At 58.3% G+C, this 15,081-nt stretch overlaps 1 protein-coding gene across 1 annotated transcript in view; it reads left to right on the forward strand.

Moving 5' to 3' along the window:
- Positions 1-15,081, forward strand: part of Tead3 (TEA domain family member 3) — a gene marked incomplete at its 5' end in the record, with an annotated part of 24,562 nt that overhangs the window by 843 nt on the left and 8,638 nt on the right. The window contains 2 exons of the mRNA XM_013029591.1: positions 10,638-10,889; positions 12,279-12,343. Coding sequence (XP_012885045.1) covers positions 10,638-10,889; positions 12,279-12,343 — 317 coding nt within the window. The remainder of the gene's footprint in view (positions 1-10,637; positions 10,890-12,278; positions 12,344-15,081) is intronic.

A 15,081-nucleotide genomic window follows, 5' to 3' on the forward strand; every position in this document is an offset into this window, starting at 1 on the left:
CCGGCCGTTCGTGCGCGCGCGGAGCCGGAGGACCTGGGGGTGTCACGGAGCCCCGGGGTGTGTGTGTGTATGTGTGTCCCGGGGCGTCCGCCCCCCGGAGGCCGGGCCGTCCTCCACCCTGCCGTCTGCGGGGGGTGGGGGCTCGGAGCCGCCCGCGCCGCGCTCCCGCTCTGAGTCGGGCTGGAGCTGGGGCCTTGGCCGCCCTGGGTCGGGTGCTTTGCTAAGGCATTTAAGGATGACTAGCCGCCCCCGACCCCCCACTTTCCCACCCAGTCCCCGCCATTGTCTGTCACGTCCTTTACTCCTGCCTGGGAAGGGAAGGGAGGCCGGGGCCGCTGGTCTGGGTCTGTTTTCCAGTCCAGCCAGGCCCTGGGGCTGTGTCATTGAGACCTGCCGACACCTTTCCTAGATAGGGACCGAGATTTCAAGCTCAGACTCTTTCCCCGGGCCCCCGGGGGGAAGGAGACGTTGGGGAGGGCTTTGCCGTGGTGGTGTCCTGTATCTACCTCTCTCGAGGTAGGAGCCGTCAGGCCTGGACTTGCATCCCGCGCAGGGGATGGGGGTGGTGAGGCCTGGACAGCACTCGGAGGGGCCGGGGGCCCATCGTGTCTGCCCAGCCTGGCGCTCCCTCCACACGCTCTGCCCACCCCCCTCCCAGTGCTGGGGGCAGCCTGGGGCCAGGAGGGACAGCAGAAGCTGCTTTGGAAGAGCCCCTCCCCCAGCAGTACCCATGGGGATGGGTTCCACGCAGGAAGGGGATGGACACGGGTGTTGCCCGGGGCAGGCTGGCAGGGCAGGCAGGGTGACTGGAGGGGCCCCCCCGCAAGGAGGGTCTGGGAGTCAGGGGAGTCATAGCTCCTTGGCCCTTTCCTAGACCCCAGGGAGGGGACCATAATTAATGCTAATTAGCACACTTGGGAATGGGGCAGCAGAGTGGTCGGTGGCTGGCAGGACATATCTTTGAGAGAAAGACAGAGAGAGAGTGTGTGTGTGTATGTCTGAGTCCGGTGTTCACTATCACTTACTCGGAGGTTTGTACACCACAACACATTGGGCTTGTTGGAAGAAATAAGAATACGGGGCTGGGAAGTGGCTCAGGTGCCTTGCATGCATGAGGCCCTGGGTTCGATTCCTCAGCACCACATAAACAGAAAAAGCCGGAAGTGGCGCTGTGGCTCAAGTGGTAGAGTGCTAACCTTGAGCTGAAGAGCTGAGGGACAGTGCCCAGGCCCAGAGTTCAAGACCAACAACCCACGAAAGAAAGAAAGAAAGGAACAGAGACAGGAAGGGGGGGGGAGGGCTGGGAAGGTGGCTCAGTGGTAGAGTGCTTGCCTTGTATACATGAGACCCTGGGTTCCATTCCTCAGTGCCACATAAGAAGAAAAGGCCAGAAGTGGCACTGTGGCTCAAGTGGTAGAGCACTAACCTTGAGCTGAAGAGCTCAGGCCCAGAGTTCAGGCCCCATGACCCACAAAAAAGAAAGAAAGAAGACTAAAACCAGGAGGAGACCCCCTCCACAAAGGGGCTCAAGAAGTAAGGGTCTGGTCGCAACTGGACCTTGTACCATCTGTGTCCTTACCTTTGTTCTAGTGTCTCCCAGAGCCTCTGCCTCCCTAAGTCGTCCTCCTCCCCTCCCTCCCCTTCCTCTCTTCCTAGAACCTGAACCTGCTGAGGCCCTGAGACGCAGGGGCCGCCTCGTGGTATAAGGTGGCTGTAGAAGACAGTCACAGGCCATGAGGAGAGCTAAACTTGGTGAATACAGCTGAGTTCATCCACCCCTGCAGCATGTGGCCAGGGAGACTGGTGGAGGGGGGAACTTGTCCTCTAAAGTGGGGGGGCCTGTGGGGTGGGCAGGAAGGAGGGTGTTCAGAGGCCACTGGCTCCCCCTTCCCCGTGGCCACGTTTCTCTGGGGGGCTCCATGTGTAAACTGGCGGGGACAGCATCACCTTCAGGCTGCGGTGTGAGGGCAGTGGGGAAGGGACCTTGGAGCCTTAAGGGTCCAAGGCTGGTGCTGCTTAGGGAGCAGCTGGGAGGTCCCAGACTCTCTTCCCACATCGCAGAGGCCTGAGGGGTGGCCTTGAGGATCCAGGGCCCTATGGACCTCTGGGCAGCCCTAGGACCAAGACAGGGGCGTCTGATTAGAGTTGGGGGTCATTAGATCACCTCAGCTCTGGCTTCATGGCCTTGTCCTTGCCTCCCCTCCCCGTGTGCCAGACTCAGAGGGCTGCTGCAGAAGCAGCTGGCGCAGAACGGTGCCGCTGTCCTCACCCACTGGAGCCTGGGTCAGAGAATGCCCCCCCCCCCAGCCTCAGCCCCTGGCGTTTCCTACAGTACTGATTGTTTCCTGGCCTCTGCCAGGCTTGGAAAGACAGGAAGTTATAGAGGGAAACGAGTGCAGCTGTGTGTGACCCTGGATGTGAGCGAGGCAGTGTGAAGGGACATTTGTGGGGTGACACTGTGTGGGGTGGATGTGTGGGAGAGGGTCTGGGTGCAGTCCGCGTGTGTGACCATGGTCAGGCTGGATGCACATTCAGGAAAGCGAAGGTTGTCGGTAAGAGCCACTGTGACTGGAAACAGAAGTCCATGAGGAGCCTGTGAGGATGGGGGGGCATCTTGTGGGAAGGGGTGTCATGCTACACACATCTATGGAGGACATTGGGTGCCTATGTGAGGGAGCTGCCATTGTATGTGCGTGCATGCATGCGTGTGTGTGTGTTTGTGTGTGTGTGTGAGAAAGAGGAGCAGAATAAGTGACATTCGGCGTCACTGGGTACCCGGTGTGTTGTGACACAGTCTGTGACACAGCCTTGCCTTGGGTTGGTGTGATGGCGTTGGACACCGTGTGATGGTGACATGAGAGGGTGCGGCGAGGTCTGCGATGCGAATACCTGTTCAGGTGAGCCGCCCTGTGTTGAAGCTGTGGGGTGTGACTGGGGCTAGCCCCGTGGGTGGTCACCATCTGAGCGTCTGTGGGTGATATCCTCAGGGTCTGTGGCAGACAGGGAGTGGGGACCTGTCACCCCAATGCTTGTGGCATCGATGTGGAAGACACAGGAAAAGGACACTGAAAAATGGACAGGAGCAAAATATGTAATGTCACTGTGTTGTGCACATAAAAATGACTAGAATGAAGCTGGGCGCCGGTGGCTCAGGCCTGTCGGCTCCTCAGGAGGCTGAGATCTGAGAATCACCGTTCAAAGCCAGCCCAGGAAGGAAAGTCCATCAGACTCCTTGGTTTATTTATTTGTCAGTTGTGGGACTTAAATGCAGGGCATGGGCGCTGTCGAACCTTTTTGTGTTCAATGCTAGCACTTTACCACTTGAGCCACAGCACCACTTCTGGTTTTTGAGGGGTTAATTGGAAATAAGAGTCTCATGGGGACTTTTTTTTGCCCGGGCCAACCTTAAACTTTGATCTCAGATCCATGAGACTCCTTTAGACTCCAATTAACTACCCAAAAAAGCCCCCAAGTAGAGCTGGGGCAGAGTGCTAGCCTTGAGCAAAAAGCTCAAGGTTAGTGTTCAGGTCTTGAGTTCAAGCCCCAGGATTGGCACACTCGTGCACACACACACACACATGCACACGCACAAAAGTTAGAATGAAGGGCTGGGAAGGTGGCTCAGTGGTAGAGCGCTTGCCTTGCATGCATGAGGCCCTGGGTTCGATTCCTCAGCACCACATAAGCAAAAAGAAAAAAGCCGGAAGTGGCGCTGTGGCTCAAGTGGTAGAGTGCTAGCCTTGAGCTGAAGAGCTGAGGGACAGCGCCCAGGCCCAGAGTTCAGGCCCCATGACTGCACCCAAAAAAGACAAAAAAAAAAAAGTTAGAATGAGCTGGGCATGTTGACACGCATCTGTGAGCGCAGAACTACTGAGGCTGAGGCAGGAGGCTTAACAGTTTACTACAATTAAATAATAATAATCATAATTATATAAAGCCAGGTACCAGTGACTCATGCCTGTAATCATAGCTACTCAGGAGGCTGAGATTTGGGCATCATGATTCAAAGACAGCTGGGGCAGGAAAGTGCAGAAAACTGGAAAACCAGAAGTAGTGCTATGGCTCAAAGTGGGAGAGCACTAGTCTTGAATGAAGAATCTCAGGGACAATACCCAGGTCCTGAGTTCAAGTCCCGTGACTGACAAAAAAATAAGTACAGTAATAATAATTAGGAAGAAGAATGGTGCAGGTGAGTGTGCCTGACAGCGATTGATGGGGGCCCTGGGGAAGGCACGGAGGAAGCCAGTGGAGATGATCAGCATGTGAATTGACCACTGTGAAACCCAGCGTCTCCCCACCTCCTTTCCCACCAGCCTGTCCCCCTCTGGATCCCTGGGATTTGCCCCTTGGGAATGGGACCAGAGGAGGACACCAGGGCTAGCCTGGAGAGGATGAGGGGGGGGGGCTTGGGGACTCCAGCTCCACCCCTACACTGCTTTGGGCCAGGGAGCCTGTGGGCTTTCCCACCCCTGCTCGCCCAAGAGGGGATGAGGAGGGGCTGAGAGTCTGGATTCCCAAATTGGAAGCACATTAATAAGGAGAGCGAGAGAGGGATGGGGTATGGGGGGAGGGCAAGAGGAGGAGATCGCACCTCCCAGTGGGCTCTGCAGATTACTTCCGCCTGTAAGACTCCAGCCCCCAACCCTCTGCAGGGAAGAGGGTCCTCCCTCCCCGGCTTGGCAGGGTGTGGCATCTTGGCAAGTTCCTCTGGGGTCCTCCAACTGGAGATGGGGGAGGCAGATACCACCCATACCCGCTTCCACGGCCCAGTCTGGTCCCAACCCGAGCGTGGCCACTTGTAGGGTGGGAGCCGCTGGCAGCTGGAGACCAGCTGGCCACCGTGGGGGTAGGGTGGAGAGAAGCAGGCAAGGGGGTGGGAGCTGCTGGCACTTCTCAGCTGCCCACTCCAGGCTTACCCGCTGCGCAGCCAGCCCCGGGGTCTTAGGGCAGGCAGGGGGAGGCCTTGGAGGCCAAGATCCCTGGAAAGCTGAGGCCTGCTTGGCCCAGCGAGGCCTGGCTCAGCCGTGCCCCCACGAGGCAGCAGCTCTGGAGGAAGACAAGCCCCGGCCGGGCTGTCGGGCCTGGTCTCCTTCTTCAAAGGAGCTCCAGGCTGGTGGTCTGGAGCCGCCTGGGCCTGGTCTCTGCCGCAGCCCCAACTCTGGCCTCTATCCCTGAAGCTGTCCAGCCAGTTCTTCCAGCAGGTCCGGCCCCAGGGTGGGGAGTGGGCAGCAAGGTGCCCCTTATCTCCCCCAGGGCTCCAGAGCCTGCTCACCCAGCCTCCTAGCCCCCTTCCCCGCTCCTGCCCATCGCCTGTTCACCTAGAGGGTTGAGGGCCTGGGAAAGGGGAAGCGGATGTGCCAGCAAGCCCACCTGCACAGCTGCAGCCTGCGGGCAGGGCTAGCAGGGCTCTGTGCAGGGGAGGGGGCATTGGTCTGCCTGGAGGGGAAGGGGTGAGCCCAGCCCCCTGGTCCCCGTCATGCCCTCCCCCCTCCCGTCTGCCCTTGTCTCTGTCTCCTCCCCCTCCCCTTTCCCACCCCCTCCCACTCCCCACTGTCTGGCACCTGAGGTCATTGACCTTTCTCCTTCTGTCCCCCTCACCTCCGAAGCTGTGCGTTTATGTCTCTGTTCTTTGCTAGATTCCTCTCTTTTTTTCTCCCCTCTGTCTGCCCTCGCCATCATCTGTGTCTCTGTCTGTCCGTCCAGCACTCCTTGTCTCCTCTGGCTCTCCCTCGATGGGTCACTCTCCAGGTTTTGTGTCTGACTCCTTCTGGATTGCTCTCCCATCCTTGGCACCCTCTGGACTGTCAGGGCTTATCTCCATCTTTCTGCCTTCTTCCCTTCCTGTCTGCTCAGGCTCAGCTCCTGCCTTCTCCTGGCAGCACAGCCCATAAGGTCGAGACTTGCACTGGAGTGGGGTGGGGGGCTGCCACACCTCGCACCCTTCTCGTTTTGTTTTTTTTTTTTTTGGTCCGGTCGTGGGCCTGAACTCTGGGCCTGGGCGCTGTCCCTCAGCTCTTCAGCTCAAGGCTAGCGCTCTACCACTTGAGCCACAGCGCCACTTCCGGCTTTTTTCTTTTTGCTTATGTGGTGCTGAGGAATCAAACCCAGGGCCTCAGGCATGCAAGGCAAGCGCTCTACCACTGAGCCACCTTCCCAGCCCCAACACCTCGCACCCTTCTGCCCCATCCGCTCCTGTAAATCTCAGGAGCCCCAAGCTTCCTCTGCCACCAGGTCCCAGGGCAGGGGCTGTCACGCAGCCACCCTGGACGGTCAGCTCAGCTTGTTGTGGGGCAGATAGGCCCTGACTCCTGGCCTGCTTGGCGTACAGGTGGGGCATGCATGCGCTGCTGTTCTGGGCTGTACCTGGAGTGCCACCTGCCCGCCCGGTGTGGGCCTCCCCCCAGGGGTTTCCTAGAGCTAGGTCAGTCCTGCAAGTGCCTACTGCCAGTGGAGGGATGGGGATCCCTAATTCTCTCCTTGACAAGTCCGTTGTCATCCCCCCCACCCCCCAGCTGCCCAACTCTCAGCCAGGGGCCGCCCCGCCCCCCAGTCTCCCAGCTCTGGGCTGCTCTGTTCGCCATATTTGGCCACATGCTCCCGCAGGGGGCGGGGCAGGGCTGACATCACCAGAAGGGGGGCACGGCCTGGATGAGGGGAGGCTGCCAGAGACTTGGGGGAGGCAGGCAAGTTGCTTCAGAAGTCTGGGGCTGCCAGGGCCCCCCATGGGCCAGGCTCCTGCTGCTCCCAGGGAGACAGGCCTCAGCGGGGGGGCGAGGGGGGGAAGCTGACACTCTGTTGGGAGGGGTCCCAGCCACTCTGCTCCTCCCACAGCCCACTGGCAGTGCCAAGCTGAAAGCCAGGGGGTGGCCAGCCCCCCAACTACTTCCATCTGTCACTGGAGGGTCTCACCCCTGCCAATAGCATGCCCCCTCCCCCCAAATATTTGCCTTAAGGGGGCAGGGGACTGAAATATAGGTTGATGACCTATCCTGCTTGTCCTATTCAGGGTCATCAGGAGAATCTTTGTTGTTGTTGTTGTTGGTCGTGGGGCCTGAACTCTGGGCCTGGGCGTTGTCCCTCAGCTCTTCAGCTCAAGCCTAGCGCTCTACCACTTGATCCACAGCACCACTTCCGGCTTTTTCTGCTTATGTGGTGCTGAGGAATCGGACCCAGGGACTCATGCATGCAAGGCAAGCGCTCTATCACTGAGCCACCTTCCCAGCCTGTCAGGAGAATCTTAATTGTGTCTTTGTGACCTCACAGGACTGGACAGTAGAGTGGGTACCTTGAAACGGCGAGACGTATGAGCGGCGGGGCAGGGCGCCCTCTGCCTGGACCTCCACTGTGCAATCGGAGGGCAGTGTGGTGGAGAGCTAGGCCTCCCTTGCCTGTCCCCGTGCTGGGGTTCCGGGTTCAGAACCCCAGCTCTTGCTCTTACTTGTTGTGTGTCTTTGGATAAGTTGTCAAATCTCTGTTCTTCAGTTTTCTCATCTGTGAAGTAGGATCCATAGTAGTGCCGCCCCGCCCCCCCCCCCCCCCCAAACAGGGTTATTGTAAGGATGGGCGAGCCAGTGTGTGTAAAGCCCCAGAACTGAGCCTGCCTGACGTGGGGCAGTGGCTGTTAGTGGTAATACCAAGTCTAGGAGATAGGTGTGATGGTGCACTGGGGAGACTGAGGCAGGAGGATCCAAGTTCTAGGTAAGCCTGGGATACATGAGACCACACCTCTAAACAAACAAGTAAATGAATAAACTGGATGTGTGCTCCACCACCCCATGCCTTCCCTGCCGCCCAGCCACCAGTGACCCCACACCCCTCCTAAGCAAACACCCCACTCCGTAAGAAGAAGCCACTCTCCCCATCTGGGAGGACCCGGAGTTCATGCTCCCCTCCCTGGGCTCCTCACAGGTCCCCATCTCTCCACCCTGGCCCTGCCGTGGAGCCCTGGAACTGGCTCAAAGGTCCAAGGGTCATGTGGGTGAGGGGGCATCGCGTGGGTGAGGGGGTCTTGGACTGTGTGCGGTGGGGACTGGCTGAGTGCGGGCTGGATTAATACACTCAGCCGGAGCTCAGCAGCCTGTGTGCAGAGGCCTGGCCCTTCTGCCATGTGGCCCGGCCCGGCCAGGGAGGCTGTGGGTGGTTTATGGGCTGCTCTGGGGCCACCGAGGTGCGGGAACAGGAAGTGGCTGAGGAGCAGTGGGGCGGAGCAAGGCCACCCTCTCAGCTGCTCCTCCAGCCAGTGTGACTCCCGCTGGTCATGCCACCAGAATTGCCCCTGCCTCATCCCTGAGTTTGAGCTCCTCCATGGGATTCTTTTTTTTCTTTTTTTCTTTTTGGGTCTGGTCGTGGGGCCTGAACTCTGGGCCTGGGCGCTGTCCCTCAGCTCTTCAGCTCAAGGCTAACGCTTTTTGTGTGTATGTGGTGCTGAGGAATCAAACCCAGGGCCTCATGCATGCAAGGCAAGCGCTCTACCACTGAGCACCTGCCCAGCCCTTTGCTTACTGGGATGAAGCCCTGGATCTTGTGCTTGGGAGGCTGGTGCTCCACCCACTGAGCCACGCCTCCAGTACAGCCCTTGTTTTTCTAAGACAAGGTCTCACTATGTAGCTGGCCTGGACCTGGCAGTTCGCCTACCTCAGTTTCTTGGGTGCAGGGGTGATAAGGGTTATGGCTTTAAGGAAGGTGAAGCCACCCCTTCCTGTGTCAGGAGCTGCCCTCATCCACACCAATCCTTGGCAGACCTGTGCTGATGCTGATGTGAGAATGAAGGATGGGAAGCTGAGTACTGGTGGTTCTGCCTGTAATCCCAGCTACTCAACAGGCTGAGATCAGAGGATGACCGTTCACAGTCAGCCCGGGCCAAAAAGTCTGAGAGACTTATCCTCCATGAATCAGCAAAGTGTCAGAACTGGAGGCCTGGCTCAAATGGTAGAGCACCAGCTATGAATACAAAAAGTGTGAGATTTTTTAAATTCAAACCCTGTGATTGGCAGCTTTCAGTGCATGAAAAGCTAAGAGACAGCACACAGGCCTCAAATTTAAGCTTCAATACTGGCACAATTTAAAAAAAAGAAAGGGCTGGGAATGTGGCTTAGTGGTAGAGTGCTTGCCTAGCATGCATGAAGCCCTGGCTTTGATTCCTCAGTACCACATAAACAGAAAAAGCCAGAAGTGGTCCTGTAGCTTAGGTGGTAGAGTGCTAGTCTTGAGCAAAAGAAGCTCAGGGACAGTGCCCAGGCCCTGAGTTCAAGCCCCATAACTGGCAAAAAATTAAAAAAAAATCAAACAATAAAGAGAAAGACAGACGCTGGCTCATGGCTTACATCTAGCTGTTCAGGAGGCTGAGATCTGACGCTCACAGTTCAAAGGCAGCCCAGGCAGGAAAGTCTGTGAGACTTTTTTTTTGGTCGGTCGTGGGGCTTGAACTCTGGGTTTGGGCGCTGTCCCTCAGCTCTTCAGCTCAAGGCTAGCACTCTACTGCTTGAGCCACAGTGCCTGCCACTTCCGGTTTTCTAGTGGTTTATTGGAGATAAGAGTCTCAGGGGCTTAGATCTGAGGATCGCGGTTCAAAGCTAGCCAGGGCAGGAAAGTCTGAGAGACTCTTATCTCCAATAAACCACTAGAAAACCAGAAGTGGCTCTGTGGCTCAAGCAGTAGAGCATTCGCCTTGAGCTGAAGAGTTCAGGGACAGCGCCCAAGCCCAGAGTTCAAGCCCCATAACCACCACCACCACCAACAACAAAAAGAGTCTCACGGAGTTTCCAGCCTGGGCTGGCTTTGAACTATGATCCTCAGATCTCAGCCTCCTAAGTAGCTAGGATTATAGGCGTGAGCCACTAGCGCCCCGGTGCTGTGAGACTCTTATCTCCAAATAATCACCAGAAAACTGGAAGTGGTTTGAGGCTCAAGTGGTAGAGCCCTGAGCTGAAGAGCTGAGGGACAGTGCCCAGGCCCAGAGTTCAAGCCCCATGACCAAACAAATAGACAAACAAACAACAACAAAAAAAAAACAGCCTGAGCAGGAAATTTATCTCCAATTCACCACCAAAGAAGCTGGAAGTAGAGAGGTAGAGCTCTAGCCTTGAGCACAAAAGCTCTGGGACTGGCACAGTAAAAAATGAAAAAGAATGAGGGATGGGGTCCCTGGCAAAGATTTGACCTCTATGGCCTCCCCCCCCCCCGGCCCCACACCCACCCAGAAAGCTACAAAAACACTGGGCTCGCCCTGTAGGCTCTTTCTTAGCATGACACCCCTGGCAGCCATGTTGGCCTGTAAGCCTCAGTTTCCCCCATCTGAAAACTGATGGGTGTCACTGCTTGCCTTCTTTCCTGCCAACACATGGGAAGTGCTCCACCAGTGCAGGGCCACATCCCTGTAGTCTCTGTTCACCCCCAGTCCTGCTTCTTGCCTGCACAGAGGTGGCTGGTGCTTTGTAATTTAACCCCTAAGAAACCCCATTCTCACTTCCCAGATCCCAGGTTCAGAAAGGTATAGTAATGCACCCAAGGTCACACAGCATTCACTGTCTCCATCCTGCTGGAGCTCTGTTCCCCCCCACTGGGGAGGAGGTGGTGGCAGGAGTGGAGTCGACTGTGGTCCACAAGGCCCTGGCCTGACCCTCTGTGCTGTCCCCCAGGCTCCGGCTGCCCAGTGGGCTCAGGCCCAGAGCCCAGAGCAACCAGCACAATAGCGTCCAACAGCTGGACCACCAGCAGCAGCCCCGGGGAGGCCCGGGAAGATGGGCCCGAGGGCCTGGACAAGGGGTTGGACAACGATGCGGAGGGCGTCTGGAGCCCGGACATCGAGCAGAGCTTCCAGGAGGCCCTGGCCATCTACCCGCCCTGCGGCCGGCGCAAGATCATCCTGTCGGACGAGGGCAAGATGTACGGTACGTGCTCGGAGCAGCAGCAGCAGCAGCAGGCCGGGACACTGGGCGGCCAGCGCCCGCCCGGCCTCCCCTGCTCTCTGCCCCCTCACCCAACCGGTCTGGGAAGTCCTGGCCGCCCATGTGGGGCAAGCCTGGGCCTGCGTCTGGGGCCTCCTCCAGCTGCTCCTCACAAACAGGCGGCCGCAGCCCACACTCACCGCCTGCCCTTGCTCAGCCTCGCCTCCTTCTTGGCCTGGAGGTTTCGGGGTGACTCAGTGGGCCCAAGAAACTGGGTCATTCCAGTCTGCTCTAGGCCAGGCCTGGACAGGGTTCCGGCCCCAGCAGAGTGGCAGGAGGGTGCCTGGGGAGACGGCCTGGGGCGACACCGTGTGACAGGGACAAGAGAAGTGGGGTGCGGGGACCTGTCCACTGTCGTGAGGCCTTGCGGGGCCCTCTCACTCCCTTCCGGGAGCAGCGGCATCTGTAGGCTCCTCAGCCCTGGGCCTGGCTCCCCTCCGGCTCCCCTGCTCCTCCCCAGGCCCGGGGCTGGGGAAAGCCCGCCTTCCCTCCAGCGCCCGGTCACCTGGCCCTCCGCCCCGCCCTGGGCCACATCTGGCTTTCCCCAAGCCCCGTTCCCAGGACAGGTTGAGGTTCTGGGGTGCCTGCCTCCCCTGCTGCTGTTCCAGGTTAGGGGTGAGGGTGACCCACAGGGTAATTTTAGATGGGTGAAGGGAGGGGCCGGGCGGGGCAGGGCCTCTTCTGTCATGGGAGAGGAATTTGGGGAATGTGGCTGTTCTGCGGAGGCCAAGGGGCAGGGAGCTTGAGTTTGGGGTTGAGGGGCCCTGGCCATGGGTCAGGTACCCCCCCCCTTTCAGGGCCCAGAGGGTCGTGTAGCTGCGCAAGGCCCCACCCACAGGCTCACTTTTTCAGGGTGACATGGGGTGTCCAGCAGAGGGACAGGGCCACAGGCTCGGGACGCATCTTGACGCAGGCTGTCCACGGAGGAGACCGCGCTGCAGCGCCTCCCTCCTGTCTGGTCCTTCTGTCTTCCTTCGCCAGCCAGGGGAAGGGAGTGGGACCAGGATGGAGCGGGCCTTGCACACACGTGCATGGGGATGCGTGCCACCCTCGAGGGCAGAGCCCCTGCACACGGGGGTGCCTCAGCCTCTGCTGAAGGGTCCCGAGCCCCTGGCCCCATTCTACTCTCATGGACGTGTAGGAAGCCTGTGAGGTGCACCCTGTCCCCTGGCGGTGGTAGGGGTGCACTGGGGATGAGGCCCAGGCTTTGGGGCCTACTTGTAGAGCTTGGTAGATACAGGGTAAAGACTAGCAGAGAGTGGGGGGGGGGCGGATCCCAGCCTGCAGCCCCGCCCTGTACCCACGCCTCACTTTTCCCCTCTCCCCGTCTAGGTCGAAATGAGCTGATTGCACGCTATATCAAATTGAGGACGGGGAAGACACGGACGAGAAAACAGGTAGAGATGATGTGCGCCAGGCCCCGCCCCCAGCTCCCCTTCCCTCTCCTGGTGACTTCTTGTGCCCTGCTCTGTACCCCTTGTTCTGGAAAGATGGCCCTGTGCTCCCTGATGGCCTGCCACCCTCCCCATGCCTTGACTTCAGGGACCTCAGGGAAACCTACGGGGCTGCTGGCAGCCAGTGCCCCCTGCTAGGAGTGGCCGCTGACCAATTGGGGAGACAGATGGACAATTGCGGAGCCGGGGGGGGCATGAGACTGCGGGGGCGGCGAGGGGTAGGAGGGCAGCAGCCAGGCCGGTGTAGGGAGGACCCTACCTGCTGGGCAGTTATCTGTACACATGACAAGAATTGTGGGTCACCTGATATCACAGGACAGATTGGGCCCTGCCCACAGCAGCTGTACCTCGTGGTCCCAGTGTGTGCTGGGTGTGTGCACACGCTGGATGGATGGACACACAGTGAAATCCTGGGATGATGCGCTTCTCAGAGCATGTCCTGTTGCTTGTGATCGTAAACTACTCAGAGCTGGGCTGGGAAGGCGGCTCAGTGGTAGAGCGCTTGCCTTGCATGCATGAAGTCCTGGGTTTGATTCCTCAGCACCACATAAGCAGAAAAAGCCAGAAGTGGCACTGTGGCTCAAGTGGTAGAGCACTCGCCTGAGCTGAGGGGCAGTGCCCAGGCCCAGAGTTCAGGTCCACAACCAAAACAAAACCAAACCACTCAGCACTTGCTCTGTGTCAGTCATGTTAACCCGCTTAGTAGCATTAGGAGGGCGCAGTGTTTCCACCTTTCAGATGAGAAATCTGAGGCAGGGACAAGCTGAAGGGCCGCAGTGGATCCGGGATGAGCAGTGGATCCGGGATGAGCTGTCCAGGAGCAGGCAGGGTGGTGTGGAGGAAGGATGGGCAGAGCTGGGAGGGGGAGTCATCTGGAGATGTGGGGGACAGGTCCCTCAGGCAGCCGGGGCCCTGGAGGACATGACAGGATTGGGAGGCGGAGACCTGGGCCCACAGGGGTGACATCTGGCTGGGAAGGTGGGGGGGGGTTGGTGGACAGGAGGCCAGCTCCCCCCTGTGGCCCTCCCAGGCTTCCTGTCTGGGAGGAATTTGAGCTGTGTGATCACCTTCTGAGATCCTTCCAGATCCTTCCAGATCCCCTCATGTGCATAAGACAAGCCCAGCCTGTCCCAAGGAGACTGCCGTGGGTCTCCTCTCTAGCTGTGTGGGAGGGGACAGGGCTCCTGGCTTGGCCTGCAAGCCAGGCCTGCCGGAGGAAGATGCCAGATTGTTCAGCATACCCACTCCCCCTGTTCTAGCATAGCAAGGCAGGTGTTGGCTCCCCAGCCCCGAGTTCCCGTGTGAGTCCTGTGGGGAGCCTGCTGCTGTCCCCAGCTCCCCAGGGAGGGAGTGCCCATCCAGTCACACCCTGGCCACATCCAGGGTCACTGGAGCCTCTTGTCAGCGTGGGAAGGGTCGAGGGTCACTCAGCTCAGCACGGAACTAAGAGCTGTGTGCGCCTGCGCCTGCCAGCCAGCTGGGGTCTCAGTCCTTCACAGAGATGGCAGCCCCTCCAGCTGTGCTTCTGCGTGCACCTGACAAGGGCCCCATCCTGGCCTGAGCGCAGGCTTTGGAGTGTCTCAAGGAGGAACTAGCTGACAACTTCTCAGTCATTTTGATTTCGCTTTTGGCAAAGAGATGCAGTTTTTCTTGGTGGCATTGGATACATGCGGCAAGTGACGGCAAGTACCAAGCCTTCAGCTAAATATTAAGTGGGGAGTATGCTCCACGAGACTTCTCAGTGTCGCAGAGCTGGGTGGGGTGCACCCCCAAGCGTGAAGGAGCCCTGGTAGAATAGCTTGGTGAGAAGCAAGTGGGCTTTGGCGTCAGACAGCCAGGGTTCAAATCCTGGCTCTAGCATCCAGCTGTGTGGGCTTGGATATGATGGTAAGCCTCTCTGGGCTGGGGGTTCATCGTCTGTAAGTCAGAGGTCATATTGGAACCTCCTTCCTAGTGTTGCTGCAAATCTTTGAGATCAGCAAGGACATGGTGGGAAGAGCAGTGCTTGTGCCCAGCAGCCGTGGGTACCATCAGGAAGTTGGCAGCCCTGGGCTGGGCTGGAGCCTGACTCCTGGGCCGAGGGAGGAGCCACAGCAGCTGCTGGTGTCATTCACAGAGTCACCTTCAGGCTGAGATTAAAAAGAAAAAGAAACTGGGTGCAGGTGGCTCATGCCTATAATCCTAGCTGCTCAGGAAGCTGAGATCTGAGGATTATGATTCAAAGCCAACCTGGGCAGGAAAATCCATGAGACTCTTATCTCCAATAACCAGTGCCAATAAGTAGAACTGTGCCTCAAGTAGTAGAGTGCTATCCTTGGGCAAAAAAGCTAAGGGATAGTGCTTAAGCTCTGAGTTAAAACCCTAGGGGACTCTCTCTCTCTCTCTCTCTCTCTCTCTCTCTCACACACACACACAATTCAAGCCCCTCCCCCCAAACACAAAAGATAGAGACGAGCGGGCACCGGTGGCTCACGCCGTTGATCCTAACTACTCAGGAGGCTGAGATCTGAGAATCACAGTTCAAAACCAGCCCAGGCAGGAAAGTTTGTGAGACTCTTTATCTCCAATGAACCACCAGAAAACCGAAAGTGGCGCTGTGGCTCAAAGTGGTAGAGCACTAGCCTTGTGCAGAAAGAGCTGAGGGACAGCTCCCAGGCCCTGAGTTTAAGCCCCATGACCAA

The sequence above is a fragment of the Dipodomys ordii genome, unplaced genomic scaffold (assembly GCF_000151885.1).
Source record: "Dipodomys ordii isolate 6190 unplaced genomic scaffold, Dord_2.0 Scaffold120, whole genome shotgun sequence".
NCBI lineage: Eukaryota > Metazoa > Chordata > Mammalia > Rodentia > Heteromyidae > Dipodomys > Dipodomys ordii.